The sequence below is a fragment of the Protopterus annectens genome, chromosome 11.part0, assembly GCF_019279795.1.
Source record: "Protopterus annectens isolate FY-2018-M chromosome 11.part0, PAN1.0, whole genome shotgun sequence".
NCBI classification, from domain to species: domain Eukaryota; kingdom Metazoa; phylum Chordata; order Ceratodontiformes; family Protopteridae; genus Protopterus; species Protopterus annectens.
In genome coordinates this window covers 703,141,454-703,166,883 of record NC_056745.1, presented here as the reverse complement: position 1 = coordinate 703,166,883, position 25,430 = coordinate 703,141,454, and the positions used below count along the sequence as shown (strand labels likewise).

The 25,430-nt window shown below is 42.9% G+C and overlaps 1 protein-coding gene across 1 annotated transcript in view; it reads right to left on the bottom strand.

Annotated features, from left to right (window-relative positions):
- LOC122815565 (protein mono-ADP-ribosyltransferase PARP12-like) overlaps positions 1-25,430 on the bottom strand; it is an 882,722-nt gene that overhangs the window by 490,529 nt on the left and 366,763 nt on the right. Inside the window, exon 5 of the mRNA XM_044088162.1 lies at positions 8,112-8,238. Coding sequence (XP_043944097.1) covers positions 8,112-8,238 — 127 coding nt within the window. The remainder of the gene's footprint in view (positions 1-8,111; positions 8,239-25,430) is intronic.

Genomic DNA, 25,430 nt, shown 5'->3' with positions numbered 1-25,430 from the left:
TCGTTTTTTTGGAGGATAGCATCTTGGTTCTGTTAGGGATAGCATGATCCATAAACTCATGTAAGTGCTTATAAAGTGCATTTGTGTAGGATTCAGCAGTCATACCTCTAGTGTCCATCTGCATGGGTGTCGTGAAGTTTTCCACTTCTGTTTAAGAAGCGTGAAGTTGGCTTTGGAGACATTTTTTATGGATGTTTCCCTAATGGGGGGTGGGAGTGGGATGTGAATGTCTAGGGTGATTAGCTTGTGGTCGGATCTGACCAACAAGGAGCTGACCTCTGGTGTGGAACACCGGCCACCCATGTTGGTGATGACCAGATCTAGGATATTGCTGCCCCGGGTGGGGGTGTGGATAAGATGATCCAAGGCACTGGAATTGATGATTTCCAGAAAATGTTGAGCGAAAGAGTTGGTACATGAGTAGTTTTCCCAGTTAATGGTATGGTAGTTGAAATCACCCATTATTAAAGTGTTGGGTTGTACCTTAATATTTTCCAGTGTATCAGGAAAAGAGGAGTGGGAATCCTGGGGCATTGTGGGGGGTCTGTAGCAAGCTACAATCTGGATTGCAGTTTTGCCCAGAGTTAGTTGAACTTGGATAATCTCGGATGCATTATGCTGAGCAACTAGCTTGGAGGTGTGGCTATCCTTAATGAATATGGGACACGCCTCCACCTTTAGTGTTTCGGTCCGGGTTTGGTGGCCGAAAGGTGTGGTATGAATTATAGCCTGGTAATGCAGGGGTGCTCTCTGGAGCTTTGAACCTGGTCTCTGTCACTGCACAGATGTCAATTTTCTCCATTTTAAGGAGTGTCTCGAGTGAGTGCATTTTGAGGTTTAGACTTCTAGCACTGAGTAGCATTACCCTCAGATTTTGCTTGCTTGTACCTGTTACGGTGGTGAATTTGTCATTTGAACCTTGCCTAAAAAAGGCACTATAGGGGTGGCAAGAGCCTTTGCCAGTGTCCGGAATCCCAGGGACGACAGGTGCAGGCCATCTCTGGTAAAGCAGCATGGTCTGTCGATCATGTCATCCCAGGCAGACAGATACTAGATTCCCTTAGAATGACACCAGAAGCTTAGCCAATTGTTAAAGTCAATCATTTTATCCTTGCACTGTGGTATCATTTTGGGTGATGGCAGGATGCTACTCAGGGCTAGGGTCATACCTGTCTGGGCTACAAGATTGGAGAGCTCCTCCATGTCTCTTTTCATGTAGTCCAGGAAGGTATGTCTCAGGTCATTCACACCAACATGGACAATGACAGAGTCATATTTGTACTTGTTGTGGAGTGACCTGAGTGCGTGCATTATGTGGTGGATCCTGGCACCTGACAGGCAGTTGACAGTAACTTTTTCCTTGTTTAGCCTGGTGAGTGGAACATCAGTGTGCCTGACTACAGAGTTACCTATGACTAGAGTGTTGGGTACGTTGTTATGCCTTATGGGCTGTAGTTGAGTGGCACACTGAGTATGTGGGCTATGTGTCATTTGGGTTGTGTTGGGGGGTGGAGGTTGCTTGCATTTCTGCTTTGGAGGTCTCTGTTGTTTGGGTAGATTTGTACTGAGAGCCTCCGTGAATGTAGGTGTGTGCTTTGTGCTTCTGTGTGTGTGTTTTGGTGGTGTAGGTTTTGAGGGACTATGTGATGAGTGTGGTGCGGTGCAAGTGTTTACCTTCTCCTCTTGATTGTCTAGGCCAGTCTTTGGTGAAGAGAGCTTTGCTTCCAGTTTGGCTATATAAGTGCATCTCTCACAGGTCGTAGTGTTGGGTGGTAGGAGGAGAGGGTTGTCTGTGTACATGAGGCAATTGCTGCATTGTCCCAAGATGCCCAGATTCATCAGGTAGACAGGAGAAAACACCGGGAGCTGACCTTTAGACATGCCTGAATAGATGCTTATTTATTAAGTACTAAAAACTGTTTTCCTCTAGACAAGTGAGGAAAGGTGAGTGCTGTAGTAATTTGTAACTTATTTAGTGCTTACAATGAGTTCTGAACAAGTGCTGAGCTCAAAGAAACAGATGAGTGCTAAAACTAAAAAGCTGGCCTAGTTGTAAGGGAAATTTTGAAGAACAGACTTTATGGCACCAGGAATAGTTTAACCCCAGTTAAGTGGGGGAGGGCTTAGGAGCTCACAAACAGTCCTGGACACAGCAAATCCGTATCTGGCCAAGACCTGCCACAGGAAAGGGGGGAAGCAAGCTTAGAATTGTTTTTTCCCAGTAAAGTGGAAATGGAGAAAGCTAGAGCAGAAGTTAATTCAACGTTAAGAATCTGAGTGGGTTGGCCTTCACAAATGTTCTCTATTAGATTGAGTGAACTAATGACACTAGACTGGGAGGAGTGTCACAGATCAAATATACAGTATGGGCAGGCAACTGCAAAGTCACCAAGTAGAAGAACACACAACACTAGGGAGGGTGGGTGGGAAATTACAGTTCCTAGCTGTAGCCACTAAATGAAAGTTTTAAACAGATCAAGGAGCAGACTCGAGAATGCTTTTAACTGTAAACAGACAATTATCAAAACTGCACAGAAAAGGTCAGATAGAGCACTCACAAACAGAAAATACAACTCTCAGTATGACAAAGCAGCAGTTTACACTTAAGTAATGTTAAAACAGTATAAAACAGCACATAAATGCAGTGAAACAATAAAAAAGCTTTATAACAGTGCAAAATGTAGATCAACAGTATAGCACAATTATAAGTGTTTCAGAAGTGCAGTTCAGTGAAATAAGTGTAAGAAATAACTTATCCTGCTCTTGGAATCTTAAGGAATAATATAATTGTATAATTAGTTAGTATTGTTATTACACATAATTTTGAATAAAGTAGAAAAAAGAGAACCAGAACAAGAAAAAAGAAAAAATGTATGATGATGGAAACAAAATGTACACTTAAATTACAACTGATTTAAAATAGTATTTAAAATCAACTGGTAGAATACAATGAAATAAAATAAAATTAGTCATGTAAACAATGTGGCAATTTTCAAAGTTCCAATGCACTTTTAATTGAACAGTAGTATAGTCCAGGCTTCCTAAAAGAGTTCAGCTTTAATTGCCACGAGTTCATGTTTCTCCAGAATATTCGGGATGTCTCCTTCAATGAATAAGTACCTATCCAGGCATGTCCATGGGTCATTGAAACAACTGCGAAGTGCAGTCAAAAAGTAACTACTGAACCAATATAATTTAGTTCAACTCTGTCTCTTGTGAGTCAGACAGAAATTAGAAGAGGTCAGTTAAGGAGTCACATATAAGTTACAACAGGTCAGCTAAGGTTAATCATCTGTGAACTGAGGGGGTGGAGCTAGGAACTAAGCCTTCTATTTAAGGGGTAAACTAAAACATTTCAGAGCTTTACTGGAAAGGTTCACCCAGATTCTGCTACAGTTTGCTGTGAGGGAAAGGTTAGTTTGCTTTTTATTTGTTGTGTTTTATATTACTTTACTGCCTTTTTCTATTGTGTATACAGTGGTTTGTTTTCTTTACACTGTGTGTTACTTGTATTCTGCTTTTAACTGCATATTGAAACTTGAAGAGAGACCACAGCCCTGTCTCTTGTGCGTCAGATAGAAATTTTTTCCCACCCTCCCACACGGTTACAACACCACTGTCTTTCTAGTTGCCTGCCTCTTATGTTAATTTGACCATATATCTCATTTCCTTTCTGCTTTTACTGGTTGGTGTGAGTAAGCACAAAATTATCATTTTGTGAAATCACTCCCCTTCAACTATTTAAATTTATTGGCCATCCATAGTACCAGAATAAAAAGTGACCATCCCCTTTCAATCTATCTTGCTGTTTTAAAAATAGTGACTCTCCACTATAACTTAACTTTTAGACAGGTAAAACTTCTTTCACATCTAACTCCTCGAGTGCACACTGCAGTGTTCACGATAAACCTTTTTTTCATCTTATCTTTAATCATCTATTGCAAGACCAACAGTTGTTGGAGAGCCCACATTGTACCTCTTAGTAGTCATCTTGGAATTAGTGCTTCTGTTTTCTCCTGGTGAGAGAAGGGGTGTAGTTGTATTATTTCCTGGAGACTGCTGATCACCAGAAAGCTTAATAATTGCTTTATAGGTTTTAGCTTAGAATGTGTGCTTATATTCTGATCCTGGTGGGAGTAGAAGCAGAGTGCATTGATTCCTTACTCTTTCTGGTTGGAGAGTGAGTGCCTGTGCTTAACATACCTGATTGGTCTGGTTGCTATTCGAGGCATCTACCAGAAAAGGGCAACAAGCCTGCAGACCCTTGCACCATCTGGGACAAGACTGTGGATCAGAAAACAGGCCATGGCCTGCTTCTAATCTTGGGATTGGTGCTAAAACAAGTTAGTTTTAACTAGACCTAGACAGTTGTTTAGTTTCAGCACTCAAAACTGTTTCTTTGTGCTAAACACTTTCTCAGAACTCGTTGTAAGCACTAAATAAACTACAAATTACTACAGCACTCAACTTTCCTCAATTGTTCAAATGCCAAATTCACCAATGTAACAGGTACAAGCAAGCAAACTCTGAGGGTAATGCTACTCAATGCTAGAAGTCTAAACCTCAAAATGCAGTCACTTGAGACACTCTTTAAAATGGAGAACATCGACATCTGTGCAGTGACAGAGACCTGGTTCAAGGCTCCAGAGAGCACCCCTGCATTACCAGGCTATAATTCATACCACACCTTTCAGCCACCTATCCTGGAGTGAAACTCTAAAGGCGGAGGCGTGTCCATATTCATTAAGGATATCCACACCAGCAGGCTAGTTGCTCAACATAATGCATCCAAAATTATCCAACTGCAATTAACAAAGGGCAAGACTGCAATCCAGGTGGTAGCTTGTTACAGATCCACCACCATGCCCCAGGATTCCCACTCTTCATTTCTTAAGATACTTGAAAATATTAAGGTACAACCCAATACCTTAATTATGTACTAGGAAAAAATCCTCGGTTCCACTACAGCTGTGGTGGAACCAAGGATTTTTTCCTACTACATTTCTACATTTATGCTTAAAGCCTTCAGCAATACAGCTACATTTTCTTCATCTCAATACCTTAATTATGGGTGATTTCAACTACCCTACCATCAGCTGGGAAAACTACTCATGTACCAACTCATTCACTCAACGTTTTCTGGAATTCATAAATTCCAGTGCCTTGGATCAGATTGTCCACACCCCCACCAGGGGCAGCAACATCCTGGACCTGGTCATTACCAATATGGGTAACCGGTGTTCCATGCCAGAGGTCAACTCCTCGCTAGTTAGATCCGACCACAAGCTAATCACCCTAGACATCCATATCCCACTCCCACCACCCATTAAGGAAAACACTGTCAAAACCTACTCCAAAGCCAACTTCATGCTTCTTAAGACAGAAGTGGCAAACTTCACGACACCCATGCAGACAGAAAATAGAGGTATGACTGCTGAATCTTACACAAATGCACTGTATAAGCACATACACCAGTGCATGGATCGTGCCATCCCCAACAGAACCAAGACGCTATCCTCCAAAAAAAAGGAAGCCAATCTGTTGGTCCCCTGCCATAAACAAACTCTACAACAGAAAGAAGAAGCTGTTGCAAAAAAGAGTTAAATCCCAAGATTGGAGGAACTCCCTGGTCAGCCACAGCAAGAAACTGAGATCCCTCATGAAATCCTCCAAAGCCAGTTATGAAAATAAAATCGCCACTGATTCCAAAGACAGCCACAAAGCATTCTACAGCTATGTCAAGAATCTCAATGGCAACACTTAGATATGCTCTGAACTACAACACAATGGCACTAAATATGCAGAACCAACCGATATTGCCAACATCCTGGCAGACAGGTTCAGTGCTAACTTTACCCCCTCTCACCCTCCAAAGGGCCCATCTTAATACCAGAAAAATGCAAAGGCCCTGTAATCACGGATGAATACGTAAAGACCGCACTCTCCAAAGCCAAGAACACAGCATCCATGGGACCAGACAACATCCCAGGCTGAATACTGCATGAATTCCAGAATGAACTGGCACCCCTCTAAGTACCATGTTCAATCATAGCCTCACCTCAGGCTATGTGCCTACTGAATAGTGCACAGCGATGGTTATCCCACTCTACAAAGGGGGTGCCACCATGGACTCCAGAAACTACTGCTCCATTAGCCTTACGAGCTTGGTCTGCAAGGCCATGGAACCTATCATCTTGGAGCTTATAACCAAAGACATAGGCAACCTCCAAAACCTGGACCCCACTCAGTTTGGGTTTATAAAAGGTAGATCATGTCTGCTAAACCTGATTGACTTCTTTGAAGCAGTCACCAGAGCCGTAGATGAGGGCAAGGTAGTGCACACAGCCTATCTTGACCTCGCCAAGGCTTTTGATACCATCCCCCACTCTGGAATTATAGATAAACTCACTAAACTGGGCATAAATCTCTATTTCACAAGACAGGTGGCCAACTGGCTCACTGACAGAACCCACACAGTAAAAGTAGCCGGCTCCAAGTCCGACTTCAGACCAGTGATGAGTGGAGTACCACAGGGTTCGTTCCTGAGTCCACTCCTGTTCGGCATCTACTTCTCTGAAGTGCAGGCCAACACAGAAGGTCTTTGGCTAACAAAGTTCGCAGATGACTGAAAACAGGGAGCCATAATAGTACCACCTAATGATGTAGACATTCTACAAAAGGTCCTCACAGAGACAGATGCTTGATGTCAAAGTCAAAGGGAAAAACTGAGTACCCATGAACTACCACATAGGCAGTAGCTCACTAAACACCGAAAGTGTGATAAGAGACCTCGGGACACAGGTGGACAGTAGTCTCACCTTTGATAACCACATCACCACAGTAGTCAGGAAATCCTTCTACATGGCACACCTCATCACAAACGGGTTCTCCTCTAGAAAAAAGGAGGTCATTGTTCCTCTCTACTTATCAGACCCATTATAGAGTACAATGCCCTGTTTGGCATGTCTCTCACAAGACACCTACAACAACTGGAAAGGCCACAGAAATACCCCACTAAGAGGATTACTGGCCTCAAAGAGATGCCATACGCAGACCGTCTCAAAAAACTCCAGCTCTACTCCGTCGCATATCGCCTACTCAGAGGAGATCTCTGCCTAACATACAAAGCTATGTCAAACCCAGAGCTGTTGGACATGCTACACTTAAAGAAATCCCAGTCTCTCTGTACCACATGCTCCAGGGACCTAAACCTTGTCACCACAATAAACAAAACATGCTGGAGGGATAGATTCCTGTCCCAGAGACTTCCCTTACTCTGGAACAAACTACCCATTCATGTCAAGCAAAGCTTTAAGAAAAATCTTTGACAATTGGATGGGAAATAGAAAATTCACACCAGGGATCACTTCTGCAGCACTGCTCGACAGGGGCACAGGAAAATAATTTTCTTGGGTGACGAAAACCAGGGAATCTTTTTGGCTAGGCTTATATAGGCCCCAGGGCTGATAGCCTAGTACCTACCTATGAACTTAGACTTTTTATTGTTAGACTTACCCAAATAAGGAAAATGTTCAACCTTTTAGCCAAAAATATAATGTTATAAAACAAACTGTAGTTTTTTATGCAGATCAAGATGAAAATTGCAGAAATTATGGAAAAAATTGCTGGTACAACTTTCCAGTAGCCCTTCTAATCATGGTAAACATAGATGCCTTTGTCTGATGTATCTTTACTATAGATGGCACCCGTATTACTGCCTCTGCAACCTCCAAGCAAGAATCTTTACATAATGGGTGTAGAACACATGCGTTTATTTGAAGTGTTTCTTAGGGTTATACTGCATTTAACTGATAACAGATTAGCTGATGCTTCCCCCAGACAAAACAAAATAGACTATGAATTGAACAACTTTCTCCAACACTTCTCCTACTTCCCTTACGCTGCTCTCATCTGTGACCCTGGCATCAGGCAATGTAAATGTTGCTCATTTTATTTTCCCTGGGGAGGGGGGGTTCATACCTGAATGAAGAAATTAAAAGGTTTTATTTTTTGGTAAAAAATGCAAGCTCAGTGGACCACACAAGCCATTTTAAGTAACTTGGATATTATTCAGATCTCAGAATAAATCAGTAAATAAATATATGCTGTACCTTCCATTATTGTTTGGATCACAATATTCATTTTCAATCTGCTCATCATTAGTTAAATCTTCCCATTTACTGTCCTTAAAGACCTGCCATCGATACGGTAAAGAATAATGATTCTTAACACACTTTTCTGTCAAAAACAAAAAAGAAGAAAAACAGTGAATTAAGTGCATGAACTCACATAACTTTATTGCAAAACTCTATACACTTTTCTCCCCAGCTGCTATTCTCGACGTCTACGTATCATTCCCATCTACATTTGTTCATTCTAAGAGTAAAAACATGTAAAAAATAAAATACCTACTAAGATCTATAGGTCTTCTAAAAATATTTGACTCAGGTCACAACTTCACAGCCTATAGTTGGTAAGCGCTAGAAAGACACATACATTACCATAAGCGTTCTGTCTGGGGCCACATCTGATACTGCAAGACAAATCAGCAAAGCTAAATCATGTGGCACACTTATTTCAGTTTCTAACTCAAAATTATATTCAAAGAGCATCATCAAAAATCAGGCTAAAAAGCAGAGAATAGCAAGTGCCAAATGAGGAAGAGGAGTGAAAATATGCAAAAAATAGACATCGCAAAACCAAAAAAAAAAATGTAACTATAACCACCCCAAAAAGTAGGCAGGAGATAAGACTCTATGGCCTAATAAAACTGATGCATATTTAAATTTATGTATATAATTATTTATATTTACATCTCTACTTGCTTTGTTGAAGATGACAACCCCAGTCATACTTCTCAACCTCTTACTGCAAGGAATCTAGACAAAGCCTAAAATAATTGGGGGACAAAGGCTCAGGAAATAGGGAGAGATCTTAAATACTGATATTGATATACTAAAACAACCAACTTTGAATTACTGTAAATTTCTGAAGAATATGAAGCCTGAAACTCAAATGTATGTCATTATTTAGTGACTTCAGCCCTCAATGATTTGCCAGAAAACCACAAATTTTATGAGGAACAGACCAACAATATGAGACAAAAATCTGGACATTCTATACAAATCTGGACAGTTGAGAGGTATGCCAAAGACCATTCTGTCAGAATCAGAAAGCCAAGTAGGCAACTCACTATTTATACTGATATAAATTGCTCACAGCTGTGGCAACTGTTAGTTAGGGGCAAGGGGGGGGGGTGTTGGAGTACAGCCCCATATAAAATTAATAATGAGCTGTATGTGAAAACCATTGTCTGTGTCTGAATGGGTATTGAGTAAGTCAGCTCTGGAGAAGACACATATGTGAATGATTGGGATGATCACAAGTGTAATCTGTCATAAAAAGGTCATTCTTGAGTGGCAGCACAGTCTGTATGTGAAAGAATCAGAAGCACATGGCTAAAAAAAAAAAGAAGGAAATAGTTCTGTCATATTTTGCTATTAGTTACCATCTCTTCTCCTTGGTCAAAGAAAGATAACCTATTAGAAAGGAATTATTCTGCAGAGGAAAATCTTTGGGTGAAAGGAGCTGAAATATTCTCAAAAATGAGTCTAGAAAATTTTATTTTAAAACAGTGTACTCCATTTCTTTCTTTATATAATTGTCACTCACAAAAAGTAGACAGTGTAACCAAACGTTTACTGTACCTCAGTCAAGCACTTTCTTCTAAAGGAAGACTTAAGGAGAAATGAGATTCATTCCAAAATACACATCCAGCGATTACAAAAAAAATTGACATATTGCTTTAAGTGAATTTGCACAAGTGGCCATGTGTAGGGGGTGTGAAAGTCAAAGAACTTAGCTACATGACATAACTACCTCAAATAATGTGGTCAACTGCTCTGTATGTTATATGACATAACTACCCCAAATAATGTGGTCAACTGCTCTACATGTTACATGACATAACTACCCCAAATAATGTGTCAACTGCTCTGCATGTTACATGACATAACTACCCCAAATAACATGGTCAACTACTCTATATGTTACATGACATACAACTGCTCTATATGTTACATGACATAACTACCCCAAATAATGTGGTCAACTGCTCTGTTATATGATATAACTACCCCAAATAATGTGGTCAACTGCTCTATATGTTACATGACATAACTACCCCAAATGATGTGGTCAACTGCTCTATATGTTACATGACATAACTACCCCAAATAATGTGGTCAGCTGCTCTATATGTTACATGACATAACTACCCCAAATAATGTGGTCAACTGCTCTATATGTTACATGACATAACTACCCCAAATAATGTGGTCAACTGCTCTATATGTTACATGACATAGCTACCCCAAATTATGTGGTCAACTGCTTTATACGTTACACAACATAACTACCCCAAATAATGTGGTCAACTGCTCTATATGTTAATGAATGTATCATAATGTGCAGTCTGTGCGGATGATTAATCAAAACAACATGGCAATTCTAAAACATTTAAATGCCACACAAAGGAGTTGTGCTGACTTTACATTTAAACTTGGTCATATGCCCATATTTACATGGAGTAAACTGCAGAAGTATTTAAGTGATTGCTGCAGCCATAGTAAATGTGTATCTGCAGGAAGTTCTCTTGCAAATGCTTTGCCTGGTGGCGACACCACCACCATCTGCAGGTGAAGAGTCATTTAACCCCGCTTAATACTTTATGACCTCCACAACATCAACATACCGGACTGGTACCGTGTTCACCGGTAAACCATCCAACAAAATCATGGATATAAGTCGGCCTCGTCTGCACCTCCATGGAAGTTTTGGAGTACTTATCCCACTGGTTTACAAAGGTGTGTGTGGCTTTACATACATCAGCTACACAGATCTGTCACTGACCTATTAGGAACACAGTGGGGGTATCTCAGGCTTCTGCCTCAAGAATACTCCATTAGTTTCTTGATGCTATGCTTCAGCCTGTAGGGAAGGATATGTTGTTCCAACATACTCCAGAAGAAACAGCCAACACCATACAAGAGTTAAATGATATAGCCTGTTTTTAGATATACTTGGGGCAACAGACTGTACCCACATTGAAATAAAAGCCACGCCTGTCAAACTGGGATGTAGGTATGTGAACTGCAAAGGACAGCACTCCAACAACTGCCAGGATGTCTGTAATGCACAGGATATTATCTACAATGTATGTGCAGACCACCCAGGCAGTTTTCATGACTCCCACATGGGACTCATATGACCTGTACCAACAGTTTGCCAGGGCTGACTTCCCACAGGGGCATCTTGTTGATAATGCCAGATATGCTTTGGAACAGCCCATCAGAAATCCACAAAATCCAACAAACCAGAGGGTACAGCTATACACAAACCAAAAACATTACAGAACATGGGCTTGGGTTGCTAAATGTATGTTTTCACTGTCTAGACCCATTCAATGGTGCCCTGCAATATATCCCTGCCAAGTGTGCCAAAATACTTACTATGTGTATATTATTACACAATATTATACTTAAGAAGAAGTTACAATAGGGTGGCCTCTTGCAGAACAAGCAGATTTCAGCTCAATATGTAACGGACGCTGAGACAGATGAGACATCAGAGGAGGAGCCAGCAGTGGGGTAGAATCATGCCAGTCAGATGTGGAGACAGCATGCAGCCACAAAGAACTGTACATAGCTTTACAATATAACTATATAAGAGATAAAAAAACAGCTACACTACAGTAAAGTTGCATGTAAAAACAACACCAGGTTGTGCTTACTTATGTGCAGGCCAATCATGCTATGCATAAGACACAGGCAATCTAAGTTCAGTGTACAAAGGGTAGGTCACAGTTATCATCATTTGCACAGGTGGAAAAGGGAACATAGGAGTTCATATCTGTCATAGAAAAGTGTCTGAGTGTGATGAGTACAAAAAGAAAAAGAACAAGTTTTTTTACAGAAAGTGTCAGAACCTGTATGGAAGGGTTAATGATGAAAAGGGTCAGGGTTAGTGGATATGAGTATAGGTTCATAGGTAGGTGCTAGGCTATCTGTCCAAAGGCATTTATAAGCCTAGCCAGAATGTATTGGCTTTCGCCGCCCCCTTACATTAGTTCCCTGTGCCTCTGCCCAGCAGAGCCCTGAAGTGATCTCCGGGGTAAACTTTCTGTTTCCCATCAACTCGTCAAGGTTTCTCTTGAAGAGCGTTAGCGAGGAGCTCTGCCTAATGTAGATTGGAATCTTGTTCCAAAGCATGGGAAGTCTCTGGGACAGGATTCTATCCCTCCAGCACGTCCTATTTATTGTTGTGGTGAGGTTTAGATCCCTAGAGCATGTGGCTCGACAGGATATGGTTTTCTTTAGGTGGAGCATGTCCATCAGTTCTGGGTTGGACATGGCCTTGTATGTCAGGCAGAAATCACCTCAGAGTAGGCAGTATGCAACCGAATACAGCTGGAGTTTCTTCAGTCGAGCTGCATAGGGTATCTGTTTGAGGCCAGTGATCCTCTTGGTGAGGTACTTCTGTGGTCTTTCCAGCTGTTGCAGGTGTCTTGTAAGGTACATCCCAAATGGAGCGTTGTACTTTATAATGGGTCTGATGAGTGATGAGTAGAGGGGCACAATGACCGTTTTTGATCTGGATGCAAACTCTTTTGTGATTAGGTGAGCCACACAGAAGGATTTTTTTAACCACTTTGGCAATGTGATTATCAAAGGAGAGATTACTATCTACTTGGGACCCCAGATCCCTTATTACGTCTTCCGTATTTGGGGGACTACCACCTACATGGTAGTTTGTGGGTACTTTGTTTTTTCCAAACGAGATGACTATGCACTTTTTGGCATTTAGCTTGAGGCCATGATTTTTGACACCAGGTATCCGTCTCAGTGAGACCCTTTTGGAGGATGTCTGTGTCAGCCGGAGAGTCAATTATAGCCCCTAGTTTGCAGTCGTCTGTGAACTTGATCAGCCATAGTCCTCCTGTGCTTGCCTGTACCTCTCAGAAGTATATGCCAAACAGGAGGGGTCCTAGGGTTGAGCCGTGGGGCATGCCACTTGTAACCAGTTTAGAGTAGGACCTAGCTCCCGCAACTCTCACCATGTGGGTTCTGTCTGTGAGCCAGTTGGCAACCCATCTTGTGACGTAGGGGTTTTTGTTCAGGCTGGTGAGCTTGTCTATAACACCAGAATGGGGAATGGTGTTGAAAGCCTTTGCGAGGTCTAGGTAGGCTGTGTGTACCACCTTTCCCTCGTCTATAGCCTTGGTAACTGTCTCAAAGAAGTCCACCAGGTTTAGGAGGCACTATCTGCCCTTAACAAAGCCGAATTGGGTAGGGTCCAGTGTTTGGAGGTTCCCAATGTCTCTGTTAATGAGTTCCATGATGATGCACTCCATAGCCTTGCAGACCAAGCTAGTCAGGCTTATAGGGTGATAGTTCCGGGGTCTGTTGTGGCTCTACCTTTGTGGATCAGAATAACCGTTGCTGTGCGCCACTCTATGGGTGCATAGCTTGTGGAGAGGCTGAGTTTGAACAGTGTCTTTAGGTGAGGGGTTAGTTCGTCTTTGAGCTCGTGTAGGACGCAGCCTGGGACACCGTCCAGTCCCACTGATGCTATGTTTTTGGCTTTGGAGAGGGATGTTTTAACCTGAGTGTTTGTGATTTCAGGGGCTCTACATTCTTCTGGTATGGTTATGGGCCCTTTTTGGGGGTGAGAGAGGGGTGAAGTTTGCAGTGAACCTGTCTGCCAGGATGTTGGCGATATCGGTCGGTTCAGTGTATTTTGTGCCATTCTGCATTAACTTCGAGCACATCTGAGCATTGCCACTTAGATTCATGACACAGCTAAAGAATGCCTTGTGGTTATCTTTGGAGTCCTTGGCAATTTTTCTTTCGAAGATTGCCTTGGATGATTTTAAGAGGGATCATAGTTTCTTGCTGATACTGATCAGGGATGTCTTCCCTTCTTGGGATTTTACTCTTTTCTGTACTACTTTCTTCCTTCTATTGTATGGCTTGTTTATGGCAGGGGTCCACCAGACTGGTTTCCTTTTCTTGGAGGAGTGAGTCTTGGTTTTGCTTGAGATAGCACAAGCCATGCATTCTTATAGGTGCCCGTAGAATGCATTAGTAAATAATTTTGCAGCTTGGACAGCATTATCCTTTAGCATGGGGGCTTTGAAACTTTCCACCTCGGTCTTAAGTAACGTGAAGTTTGCGTTTGAAATGTTTTTTATGGTGGTTTCCTTGTCTGGGGGTGGGGGCGGAATGTGGATACCCAAACTGATTTGTTTACGGTCAGATCTAACCAGTGAGGGGTTGACCTCCGGTGTGGAACACCGGTCACCCATGTTGGTGATCACCAGGTCCAATATGTAATTGGTGGGAGTGTTGACCAGTCGATCCAACGCATTTGAGTTTATAAAGTCTAGGAAATGTTGGGCAAGGGAGTTAGTACTTGAGTAGTTCTCCCAGTTAATGTTTGGATAATTGAAATCACCCAATATTAGAGTGTTTGGTAGGACCTTTATGTTTCCCAGTGTTTCCAGAAATGTGGAATGGGGGTCCTGGGACATGGTGGGTGATCTGTAGCAAGCTACAATTTGAATTGCAGTTTGCCCATGTTAGTTGCACGTGGATGATCTCTGAAGCTTCGTGCTGTGCTACTAACCTGGAGGTGTGGGTATCCTTGATGAATATGGATACGTCCCTGCCTTTTGTATTTCGGTCCAGGTTCTGTGGCCGAAATGTATGGTATGAGTTGTAGCCTGGTAGTGCCGGGGTGCTCTCTGGAGCCTTAAACCAGGTTTCTGTTACTGCACATATATCAATTTTCTCTATACTGAGGACTGGCTCGAGTGCACGCATTTTGAGGTTTAGACTTCTGGAACTGAGTAGCATTATCCTCAGTTTTTTGTTACTTGTGCTACTTACGGCGGTGGGTTTGTCTTTTGAGCCTTGCCTAAAAAAGGCACTGTGGGGGTGGCAAGAGCCTTGGCCAGTATTCAAAAGCCTAAGGGTGACATGTGCAAGCTGTCTCTAGCAAAGCATGGCCATTTTGGGTCATTTCCTGTCTTTTCCAGCCCCCTGCTATAAAGCACGCTTTGGCGGGCTTTTCTGGCTATAGAGAACTCAGCACAGCTCCTCGTGGTGTCCAGCAGAGTTCCTAGAGCAGCAGAGACCAGAAAAGACAAACTTTCCAGATTCTAAGTATTTTTTCTGCATTTTCGACTTTTTAAGCCTTTCGATTGCTATTTCTGCCTGTTTTATTCTGCTATTACCTGTTTTTACTGTTTTAAATAGCTTGAATTGTTTATTGCACTTGCTTGTTTAAGTTTTGCTTAAAAGTTAAACAACAGGCTAATACACTCAAGTGTACTAGCTTTTGATAGCATTTAATCGAAAAACAGCATTTATTGTATTTTCTGCCTATCTGAAAAAAAAAACTTGAAAAAAAAAAAAATACTCTTGTTTTCCATACTTTCCTAATAGTTTGTTCCAGTGATCAGATTTTGCTGATCCCTGGGCTTTGTCTTAGTTCCTGTGTTTCTCCATTTTCCTTGTTTGGTCAAGGGTAGTTTCTTTACTCACTAGTGGGAGTAGGGAGTACTGAGCTGCCTGTTTGTCCTCAGAGGAGTGGTTTAAGGCAGTAACATGTAGTTTATTGGCCATTTTGGGTCATTTCCTGTCTTTTCCAGCCCCTGCTATAAAGCACGCTTTGGCGGGCTTTTCTGGCTATAGAGAACTCAGCACAGCTCCTCGTGGTGTCCAGCAGAGTTCCTAGAGCAGCAGAGACCAGAAAAGACAAACTTTCCAGATTCTAAGTATTTTTTTCTGCATTTTCGACTTTTTAAGCCTTTCGATTGCTATTTCTGCCTGTTTTATTCTGCTATTACCTGTTTTTACTGTTTTAAATAGCTTGAATTGTTTATTGCACTTGCTTGTTTAAGTTTTGCTTAAAAGTTAAACAACAGGCTAATACACTCAAGTGTACTAGCTTTTGATAGCATTTAATCGAAAAACACAGCATTTATTGTATTTTCTGCCTATCTGAAAAAAAAACTTGAAAAAAAAAAAAATACTCTTGTTTTCCATACTTTCCTAATAGTTTGTTCCAGTGATCAGATTTTGCTGATCCCTGGGCTTTGTCTTAGTTCCTGTGTTTCTCCATTTTCCTTGTTTGGTCAAGGGGTAGTTTCTTTACTCACTAGTGGGAGTAGGGAGTACTGAGCTGCCTGTTTGTCCTCAGAGGAGTGGTTTAAGGCAGTAACTTGTAGTTTATTGGCCATTTTGGGTCATTTCCTGTCTTTTCCAGCCCCCTGCTATAAAGCACGCTTTAGCACGCATTAGCGCGATTTAGCGCGATTTAGCGTGATTTAGCGCGGAGTTGCCACTGTTGCACACCAGGGCAGCACCGGTTAAGCAGGTTTAAACTATTCGGGCTACCTAAAGTCCACTCTTCAAATTTTCCCTTAAAACTACCTTCCTCAAACTATACTACTGATCTAATCATCGTATCCTATAACTAAAAAGATCATCTCTACTTGACTCCAAGTAGACTATTCTCTATCTGTTTAACCTAGCACTTGATCCTACAGTACTTATTACCTTGATACGGCACTCTTATAGATAGCACCCCAAAAAGCCAAACCCCCATTTCTCGGTCACCCACGTCCCCCGGAATCTCTTTTAAAGTTTTTTTGTCTAGTCCTTCTAGCATGTCGAGGGATCAGTTGCTAGTGTCCTCTCCTGCTCAGCTGGTGAACCTGGGAATATTGAGGCAATGTTACAATTGCCGCATGTACACAGACAACCCTCTCCTCCTCCCACAAAACACAAATACATGTGAGAGATGCAACTATACGGCCAAACTGGAGGCTGAGTTCTCTCAACATAGGACTGGCAAGACCAGTCAGGAGGAGAAGGTTACCACACACACTATAGACCCAGTCTCACATAGTACCATCACAACCTCAAATCATACACATAAACACACAAAGACATACTCGGAGGCTCTGATCAAAAATCTACCAAAACAGCAGAGGCCACCAAAGCAGACACCCAAACAACCACCACCTCAGAACACAACACCTGCAACACATAGACCTCACAGTCAGAGTGTCAAACAGTCACCGCCCTTAAGGCCAAACACAATGCCAGACACACTAGTCATTGGTGACTCCATAGTCAGACACACTGATGTCCCGCTCACCAGACTGAGTAAGGAGAAGGTCACAGTAAGCTGCCTGTCGGGCGCTAGAATCCGCCACATAACGCAAGCACTCAGGTCTCTCAACAGCAGGTACAAATATGACTCAGACATTGTCCACGCTGGTGTAAACGACCTGAGACGTACCTCCTTGGACTGCATGAAAAGAGACATTGAGGAGCTCTCTGATTATGCAGCCCAGGCAGGTATGACCCTGACCTTGAGCAGTATCCTACCTTCACCAAGAATGATGCCACAATACAGAGATAAGATGATCAACTTTAACAATTGGCTTAATTTCTGGTGTCATTCAAAGGGGATCCAGTGTCTGTCTGCCTGGGATGACATGCTGGACAAGCCACGCTGCTTATGCAAGGGACGGCTTGCACCTGTCACCCTGGGATTCGGATATTGGCAAAGGCTCTTGCCACCCCCATAGTGCCTTTTTAGGCAAGGCTCAAATTCTAAACCTACCACCCTAGAACACAAAAAGGAAAAACTAAGGGTAATGCTGCTCAATGCCAGAAGTCTAAATCTCAAAATGCACGCACTCGAGGCCCTTCTCAGTATGGAGAACATCGATGTCTGTGCTGTGACAGAAACCTGGTTCAAGGCTCCTGAGAGCACCCCAGCACTATCAGGTTTTACCTCATACCATGCCCGCCCCAAAATCCGGACACTACCAAGATAGGAGGGGAATCCATATTCATCAAGGACACCCACACCTCAAGACTGGTGGCAACGCACGATGCATCGGAGACCATCCAGGTGCAATTAACCATAGGCAAGACTGCTCTGCAAATTGTAGCATGTTACAGGCCACCCTCACAAACTCAGGAACCTCACATGGCCTTCCTGAAAACACTAGAGGGGATAAATGTATCACCAAACACCATCATACTAGGTGACTTCAATTACCCTAATGTAGACTGGGAACACTACTCAAGCCCAAACACCCTAGCCCAAAAGTTCCTGGAATTCATAAACTCAAATGCCATGGAACAACTAGTCACCATCCCCACAAGAGGAGATAACATACTTGATCTCATCATCACGAGCATGGGAGCACAATGTTCAACACCGGAAATATACCCCTCACTGGTGAGATCAGATCACAAACTAATCTCGCTGGAGGTCCTCATCCCACCCCCACCTGAAATAAAAAGACCACAGTAAAGAACTTCTCGAAAGCCGACTTCACACTTCTAAAGACTAGTGTGGTCTCCTTTAAGGCCCCCGAGCCGGCGTAAAACAGTACTCAAGCCGCTGAATCACTTACAAATGCCTTCTACCAGCACCTGCAGGACTGCATGGATAAGGCAATCCCAAGCAAAACAAAGACTCTTTGTACCAAAGGCAAGCGTCCAGTCTGGTGGACCCCAGCCATAAACAAACTCTACAACAAAGGAGGAAGCTACTACAAGATAGAGCAAAATCCTTAAAAGGTAAGACACCCTTGATCACTATAAGTAAAAACTAAGAGCTCTCATAAAATCATCCAAAGCAAATTTTGAGAGAAAAATAGCTAAAGACTCAAAAGACAATCATAAGGCCTTCTTTAGCTATGTTAGAAACCTGGGAGGAAACTCCCAGATATGCTCAGAACTAGTTCAAAATGATGTGAAGATTACTGATCCTACAGACATTGCCAACATACTGGCTGACAGGTTCAGTGCAAACTTCTCCCCCCCCAAAGGAGAGATATCTATACCAAACGCTTGCAGCCCCCAAAAATTTCCAGCCCAAGTGAGAACTGCACTCTCCAAAGCAAAAACACAGCATCCATGGGACCAGATGGTGTCCCGGCTGTGTGCTCCACGAACTCAATGAGGAATTAAACCCACAGCTAGGACAGCTGTTTAATCAAAGTCTTACCTCTGGATACGCACCCAGGAGTGGCGCACTGCAACTGTGGTCCCACTTCACAAAGGCAGTGCCTCCACCGACCCTGGAAATTACCGCCCATTAGCTTGACAAGCCTTATCTGCAAAGCCATGGAGAGGATCATAATGGACCTCATAAATAAAGACATAGGGAATTTGCAGACTTTGGATCCAACCCAGTTTGGCTTTGTCAAAGGCAGATCATGCCTTTTAAACTTGGTTGACTTTTGAAACAGTCACCAAAGCCATTGATGAGGGAAATGCAGTCCATACAGCCTACCTCGATCTGGCGAAGGCCTTGATACAATACCCCACTCAGGTATCATTGAAAAACTCATCAGCTTAAATGTTAACCCATACATCACAAGATGGGTTGCAAACTGGCTGAGTGACAGAACCCACAGGGTCAGAGTTGCTGGCGCCATGTCAGACTCAAAGCCTGTCACAAGTGGTGTCCCACAGGGCTCAGTCCTGGGCCCACTCTTGTTTGGCATCTACTTTTCAGTACAAGCAAACACAGGAGGGTTATGGCTGACAAAGTTTGCAGATGACTGCAAACTGGGCCATAGTAGAAAACACACCTGACACAGATATCCTTCAGAAGGGTCTCACAGAAGCGGATAACTGGTGCCAGAGCCATGGCCTAAAGATAAATGCCAAAAATGCATAGTCATACCCTTCGGAAAAACAAGGTTACCCCTAGCTACCAAATAGGTGGCAATCCACTGAGCACAGAAGAAGTTATCAGGGACCTGGGGACCCAGGTTGATAGTAGTCTGTCATTCGACACCCATGTAGCTAAAGTAGTTAGGAAGACCTTCTACATTGCCCACCTTATCATGAAGGGATTCTCATCTAGATCAAGGGAGGTCATGGTCTCCCTTTACTCATCACTCATCAGACCAATGATTGAGTACAATGCCCCATTCGGAATGTATCTGACCCGACACTTGCAGCAGCTGGAGAGGCCACAAAGTTCCTCACCAAAAGGATAAAGGGTCTCAAAAATCTGTCCTATGCTGCCCGACTGAAAGAACTCCAGCTCTATTCAGTCGCTTACCGCTTGCTCAGAGGTGACCTTTGCCTAACATACAAGGCCATGTCAAACCCAGATTTGATGAATATGCTTCACCTCATAAAATCTAGATCCATCAGAGCCACAAGGGCGGGAGACTTAAACCTCGACACGGCTATTAATAGGACGTGCTGGAGGGATAGATTCATCACCCAAAGACTCCCTATGCTGTGGAACAAAATCCCGGTATATGTGAGGCAGAGCACCTCGCTGGCCTTGTTCAAGAGAAATCTTGACCAATGGATGGGAGATCGCAGATATACCCCAGGGATTACCTCAGTGTCACTGATCGACAGAGGCACAGCAAAATAATGGGTATAGTTCCCCATACTAAAGGGGTGGCGTAAGCCACAAAACGATGGGCTAGGCTTGTAAATGCCCTCGGGCAGATAGCCTAGTATGAACCTATGAACCTATGAACCTATGTCATCCCAGGTAGATAGACACTGGATCCCCTTTGAATGACACCAGAAACTTAGCCAATTGTTGAAATTGATAATTTTTTCTTTATACCGTGGCATCATTTTGGTGAGGGCAGGATGCTACTCAGGATCAGGGTCATACCGGCCTGGGCTACAAGATCCGAGAGCTCTTCCATGTCTCTTTTCATGTAGTCCAGGGAGGTATGGCTCAGGTTTTTCACACCAACATGGACAATGACAGAGTCGTATTTGTACTTGTTCTGGAGTGACCTGAGCGCTTGTGTTATGTGGCGGATCCTGGCACCCGACAGGCAGCTAACAGTAACCTTCTCCTTATTCAGCCTAGTGAATGGGACATCATGTGCCTGACTACAGAGTCACCTATTACTAGTATGTTGGGTATGTTATTTTGCCTTAAGGGCTGTGATTGAGTGGAACACTGGTTTTGTGAAGTATGTGTTTCATGGTTTGTGTTGGGGGGGTGGAGGTTGCTTGGACGTCTGTTTGGAGGTCTCTGTTGCTTTTGCAGATTTTTATTTAGAGCCTCCGAGTATGTTTTCATGTATTTATGTGTATTTTTTGCCGGTGCTGGTTTAATGGGTCTATGTGAGACTGGTGGAGTGATGCAAGTATTTCCCTTCTCCTCTTGACTGTCTGATCCAGTCATGGGTTGAGAGAGCTTAGCATCCAGTTTGGCTGTATAATTGCATCTGTCATGTGTATTAGTGTTTGGTGGTAAGAGGAGAGGGTTGTCTGTGTACATGAGGCAGTTGTAACATTGCCTCAAAATGCCCAGATTCATCAGGTGGACTGGAGAGTACACCTGAAACTGTCCTTTGGACATGCCTGGATAGGTACAGTGAACTGTTTTACTGATTGGCTGGTAAGGTCAAAAAGAGAGCCTTGGTCCTTCTGTACAGTACAGAGGGGGGTCTAGTGCTAGGGTTTATAAGTGCTTGCTATGAGTTTTGTGCTTGCTATGAGTTTTTGAGCAAGTGCCATGCTGAGAAATGAATGGCTTGAGTGCTTAAGTTGAAAATTTGTCTAGTTCCAAGGGAAAAATTGAAGAGGAGACTTTGTGGAGCCGGGAATAGTTATACCCTAGCTAACCGGTGCTGCCCGGCATGCAAAACCGGGCAAATGCATTTTTTATAGCAGGGAAATGAAAGAGATAGACACTGGCCCCAAGATGTCCAATAAACTACTAATTTCTGGGCTGAACTCCTCCAGGGACAGATAGGCTGCTCAAAGCTCTCTCACAGGTGAACAGAGAAACTTTCTTCTATCCAAGTAAGGTGTGGGCAAACACAGAGATTTGTAACACAGCCCTGAATTCAGCACTAACCTAAAAACTGGACTACATTAGCTTAGAAAGGAGGGAAAGAAGTATATATTTTTGTTTTTTTTTTCCAGAAAATAAAGCAGATACAATCAAATAAAACACTTTACATGCACAGAAAAGGATACTTATTGTTATATATCTCAGATCAGAGTTGTAGTCAATGCCCCTAGTAATAAAGTAGGGAGAAACACAAATACAGTAAAAGCAGATGAATAAAGTGCAATTTTTTTGTTATATATAAAACAATAGAAAACGAACAAACTGATTTAAACAAGTTACCCAATTAACCAGAAAAAAAACTCAAAACTGAGCCCTGTTCCAGCAGTCTTCAATCAGACAAGTTCTAAAGTACATTTTTGTACCTACCATAAATGTAGATGTTCGAGTGTACACCCTGCTGCAGTCATCCCACTTGGGTTATCCTGTCATCAGGCAGTCCCGCAGTTGGCCTGAATTCTAAAGTCTTGGCCCTGACGTCAGTGCGCCAGGGGTATATATATATATATATATATATATATATATATATATATATATATATATATATATATATAATGCATCCAACGCCGTTTTCTTCAGTTCTTCTTGCCCCAGATGTCAGGTGCCCCCAAAAAGGTGGTCAGTAATTAGTACCAATTTAAGAAATTTAGCACAAACACAACATCCCTCCAGCTATAAGCAAATACATCAGGAAGGTATTGTAAAGATTTAGTCAGTTAGATCAGAGGGGATGGAGGGAGGGTAACCTGGACTGCAGCAGGGTGTACACTCGAACATCTACATTTATGGTAGGTACAAAACTGTACTATGTTCATCGTGTTACCCTGCTGCAGTCATCACACTTGGGTAGAATCCAAAAGCTAAGGATGGAGTAGTCAAAGAGGGTTAGCGGAGGCTAGAAGGCCCTGCAGAACTGCAGTGGCGAAGCCAGCTCTAGTCTTAGAGTAAAGTGGTAAGTGGTAGTGTTTGGTGAAGGTGTGTACTGAACTCCAAGTTGCAGCTTCCAAAATCTCCTTGGTTGGGACCCCCCTGAGGAAGGCTGTAGATGTAGCTGTTGCCCTGGTAGAGTGGGGCCTTATGGTAGCAGGAACTGGTTTTCCATGATGGGTATAGCAAAAATGAATGCAATGTCCTATCCATTTGGAAATGGTCTGTTTTGATATAGCCTTCCCTTGCGAAGCTGTAGCATAGGATACAAAGAGCTGGTCAGATTTTCTGAAAACCTTAGTTTTATTCAAGTAGTAACGAAGTTGCCTGTGAATGTCCAAGGAATGCAGGAGTCTTTCTCCTTTGTTCTGTGGATTTGGAAAGAAGGTGCGTAAGTGGATGGTTTTATTTAAAGCCAGACTGGATACCACCTTAGGCATGAAGGAAGGATTAGTTCATAGAGAAACTCTGTCTTGATGGAAAATGAGGAAAGGTTCCACTGCCATTAGTGCCTGCAGCTCTGAGACTCTTCTGGCTGAAGTTATTGCTAGCAGCAGGGCAGTCTTCCATGATATAAACTTTAGATCAGCAGAGAAAGCTGGTTCAAAGGGAGGTAGCGTAAGTTTTTCCAGAACAAAATTGAGGTCCCATGTTGGTGTAGGTGCTCTCCTGGGAGGCCTAATGTTTTTTGCCCCTCTGAGGAACTGCCTTAGAAGTGGATATGAAAATAAGGGCGGATCCATGTTGTAGTGGGCTGAAATAGCTGATGCGTGGATTTTAATGGAAGAAAAAGAAAGTCCTTTGTGCAACATCTCAGTTAAATACTGTAGAATCTGAGGCATGTGAGGCTGAAGGGTATTTTGACCTTTAGCTTGGTTCCAGGCGCAAAACCTTTTCCATTTGTCTGAGTATGCCTTCCTGGTGCTGGGCCGCCTAGCTTCCAGAATAACATTCATAACTGCTTGAGGAAGAGAAGCTGGCTGGATGCTTAGGTGATTTGCCATGCAGCCAAATTTAAGGTTTTGAGCTGGCTGTGTAGAATCTGATTGTTTTGCTGTGTGAGCAAATGGGCAATTTGTGGTATAATCCAAGGTGGGCCCTGGGCCATATTCCTTAATAGTGGGTACCAGTGCTGGCGTGGCCAGTCTGGGGCTATGAGTATCAGTCGTGGTCTCTCCTTTCTGACTTTCAGAAGCACCTTTGCAAGAAGAGGCAATGGAGGGAAGGCATATACTGTCAGGTTTTTCCAACTGAATGAGAGTGCGTCCACTTTCCAAGCTTGATGGTGGAGTGTCCTTGTACAAAATTTTGTTAGCTGATAGTTTTGGGGGCTGGCAAACAGGTCTATGTCTGGGAGGCCCCATTTTTGAGTTATCATTGCAAATACTTGTGGATCCAGTTTCCACTCGTGGGGATCCATGATGTTTCTGCTGAGGTCGTCTGCCAATGTGTTCTTTTTTCCTGGCAGGAATTGAGCTTGTAACTGAACTTGGTAAGCCAGTGCTGTGTTCCACAAGGTCATTGCTTGCCTGCATAGAGGGTAGGAGTGTGTACCCCCTTGTTTGTTTATGTACCACATTACTGTGGTGTTGTCCGTCCTTATTGTAAGTTGTCCTGGATGTAAGAGGTTCTTGAAGGCTGTCAGAGCATTCTGTACAGCTAGCATCTCTTTTTGATTAATGTGCAGATTCCTTTGATCTGCAGTCCATATGCCTTGAACGCACTGTCCTGCCATGTGTGCCCCCCAGGCGTAGTCCGATGCATCTGTTGTCATAGTTTGCCTGGCTGGGGGCAAGGTGAAAGGCTGACTCTTGTTGAGGTGACATGCCTGTGACCACCATAGAAACTCTTGTTGAAGGCAGGGAATGAGAGATATCATTGTGTCCAAGCTGTGGCTGTGTTGAGACCATACGCTTTTTAGGTACCACTGTAATTTCCTCATATGCAGCTTTGCAAATGGTATTAGTAGTATGCAAGATGCCATGAAGCCCAAGGCCTGCAGAATTTTTCTTGCAGGGAGCTGGGTCTTTGTTGGCATTGTTTTGAAATATCGAGACAGTTGTAGTTGTTTATCTGGCGTCAGATAAGCCTTCTGGGCTGTTGTATTCAAGCTGGCACCCAGGAATGTCATATTTTGTGAGGGTACTAGTTTTGATTTCTTTTCATTTACTGTGTACCCCAGGCAACTTAGAAGATGTTTTACAAAAGCCAGATGTTGTAAGAGGATGTCCTTGCTTTCTGCTTGGATGAGGCAGTCATCCAGGTATGGGTATATTTGAATTCCTCTTTGTCTGCAGTATGCAATTACTGGTGCCAGGCATTTTGTGGAAGACTCTGGGCGCAGTTGATAAGCCAAAGGGCAGTTCAGCGAATTGGTAATGGGTTGAACCTGCAATGAAATGGAGGTATCTTCTGCAACTTTGTCTGATAGGGACATGCAGGTATGCCTCCTTGAGGTCCAACGTTACTATCCATGCTTTCTTGCCCAACATGGGAATAAGCTGCTGTAGTGTTAGCATCTTGAATTTGGGTACTTGTAAGAAGGTGTTTAGAAATGAAAG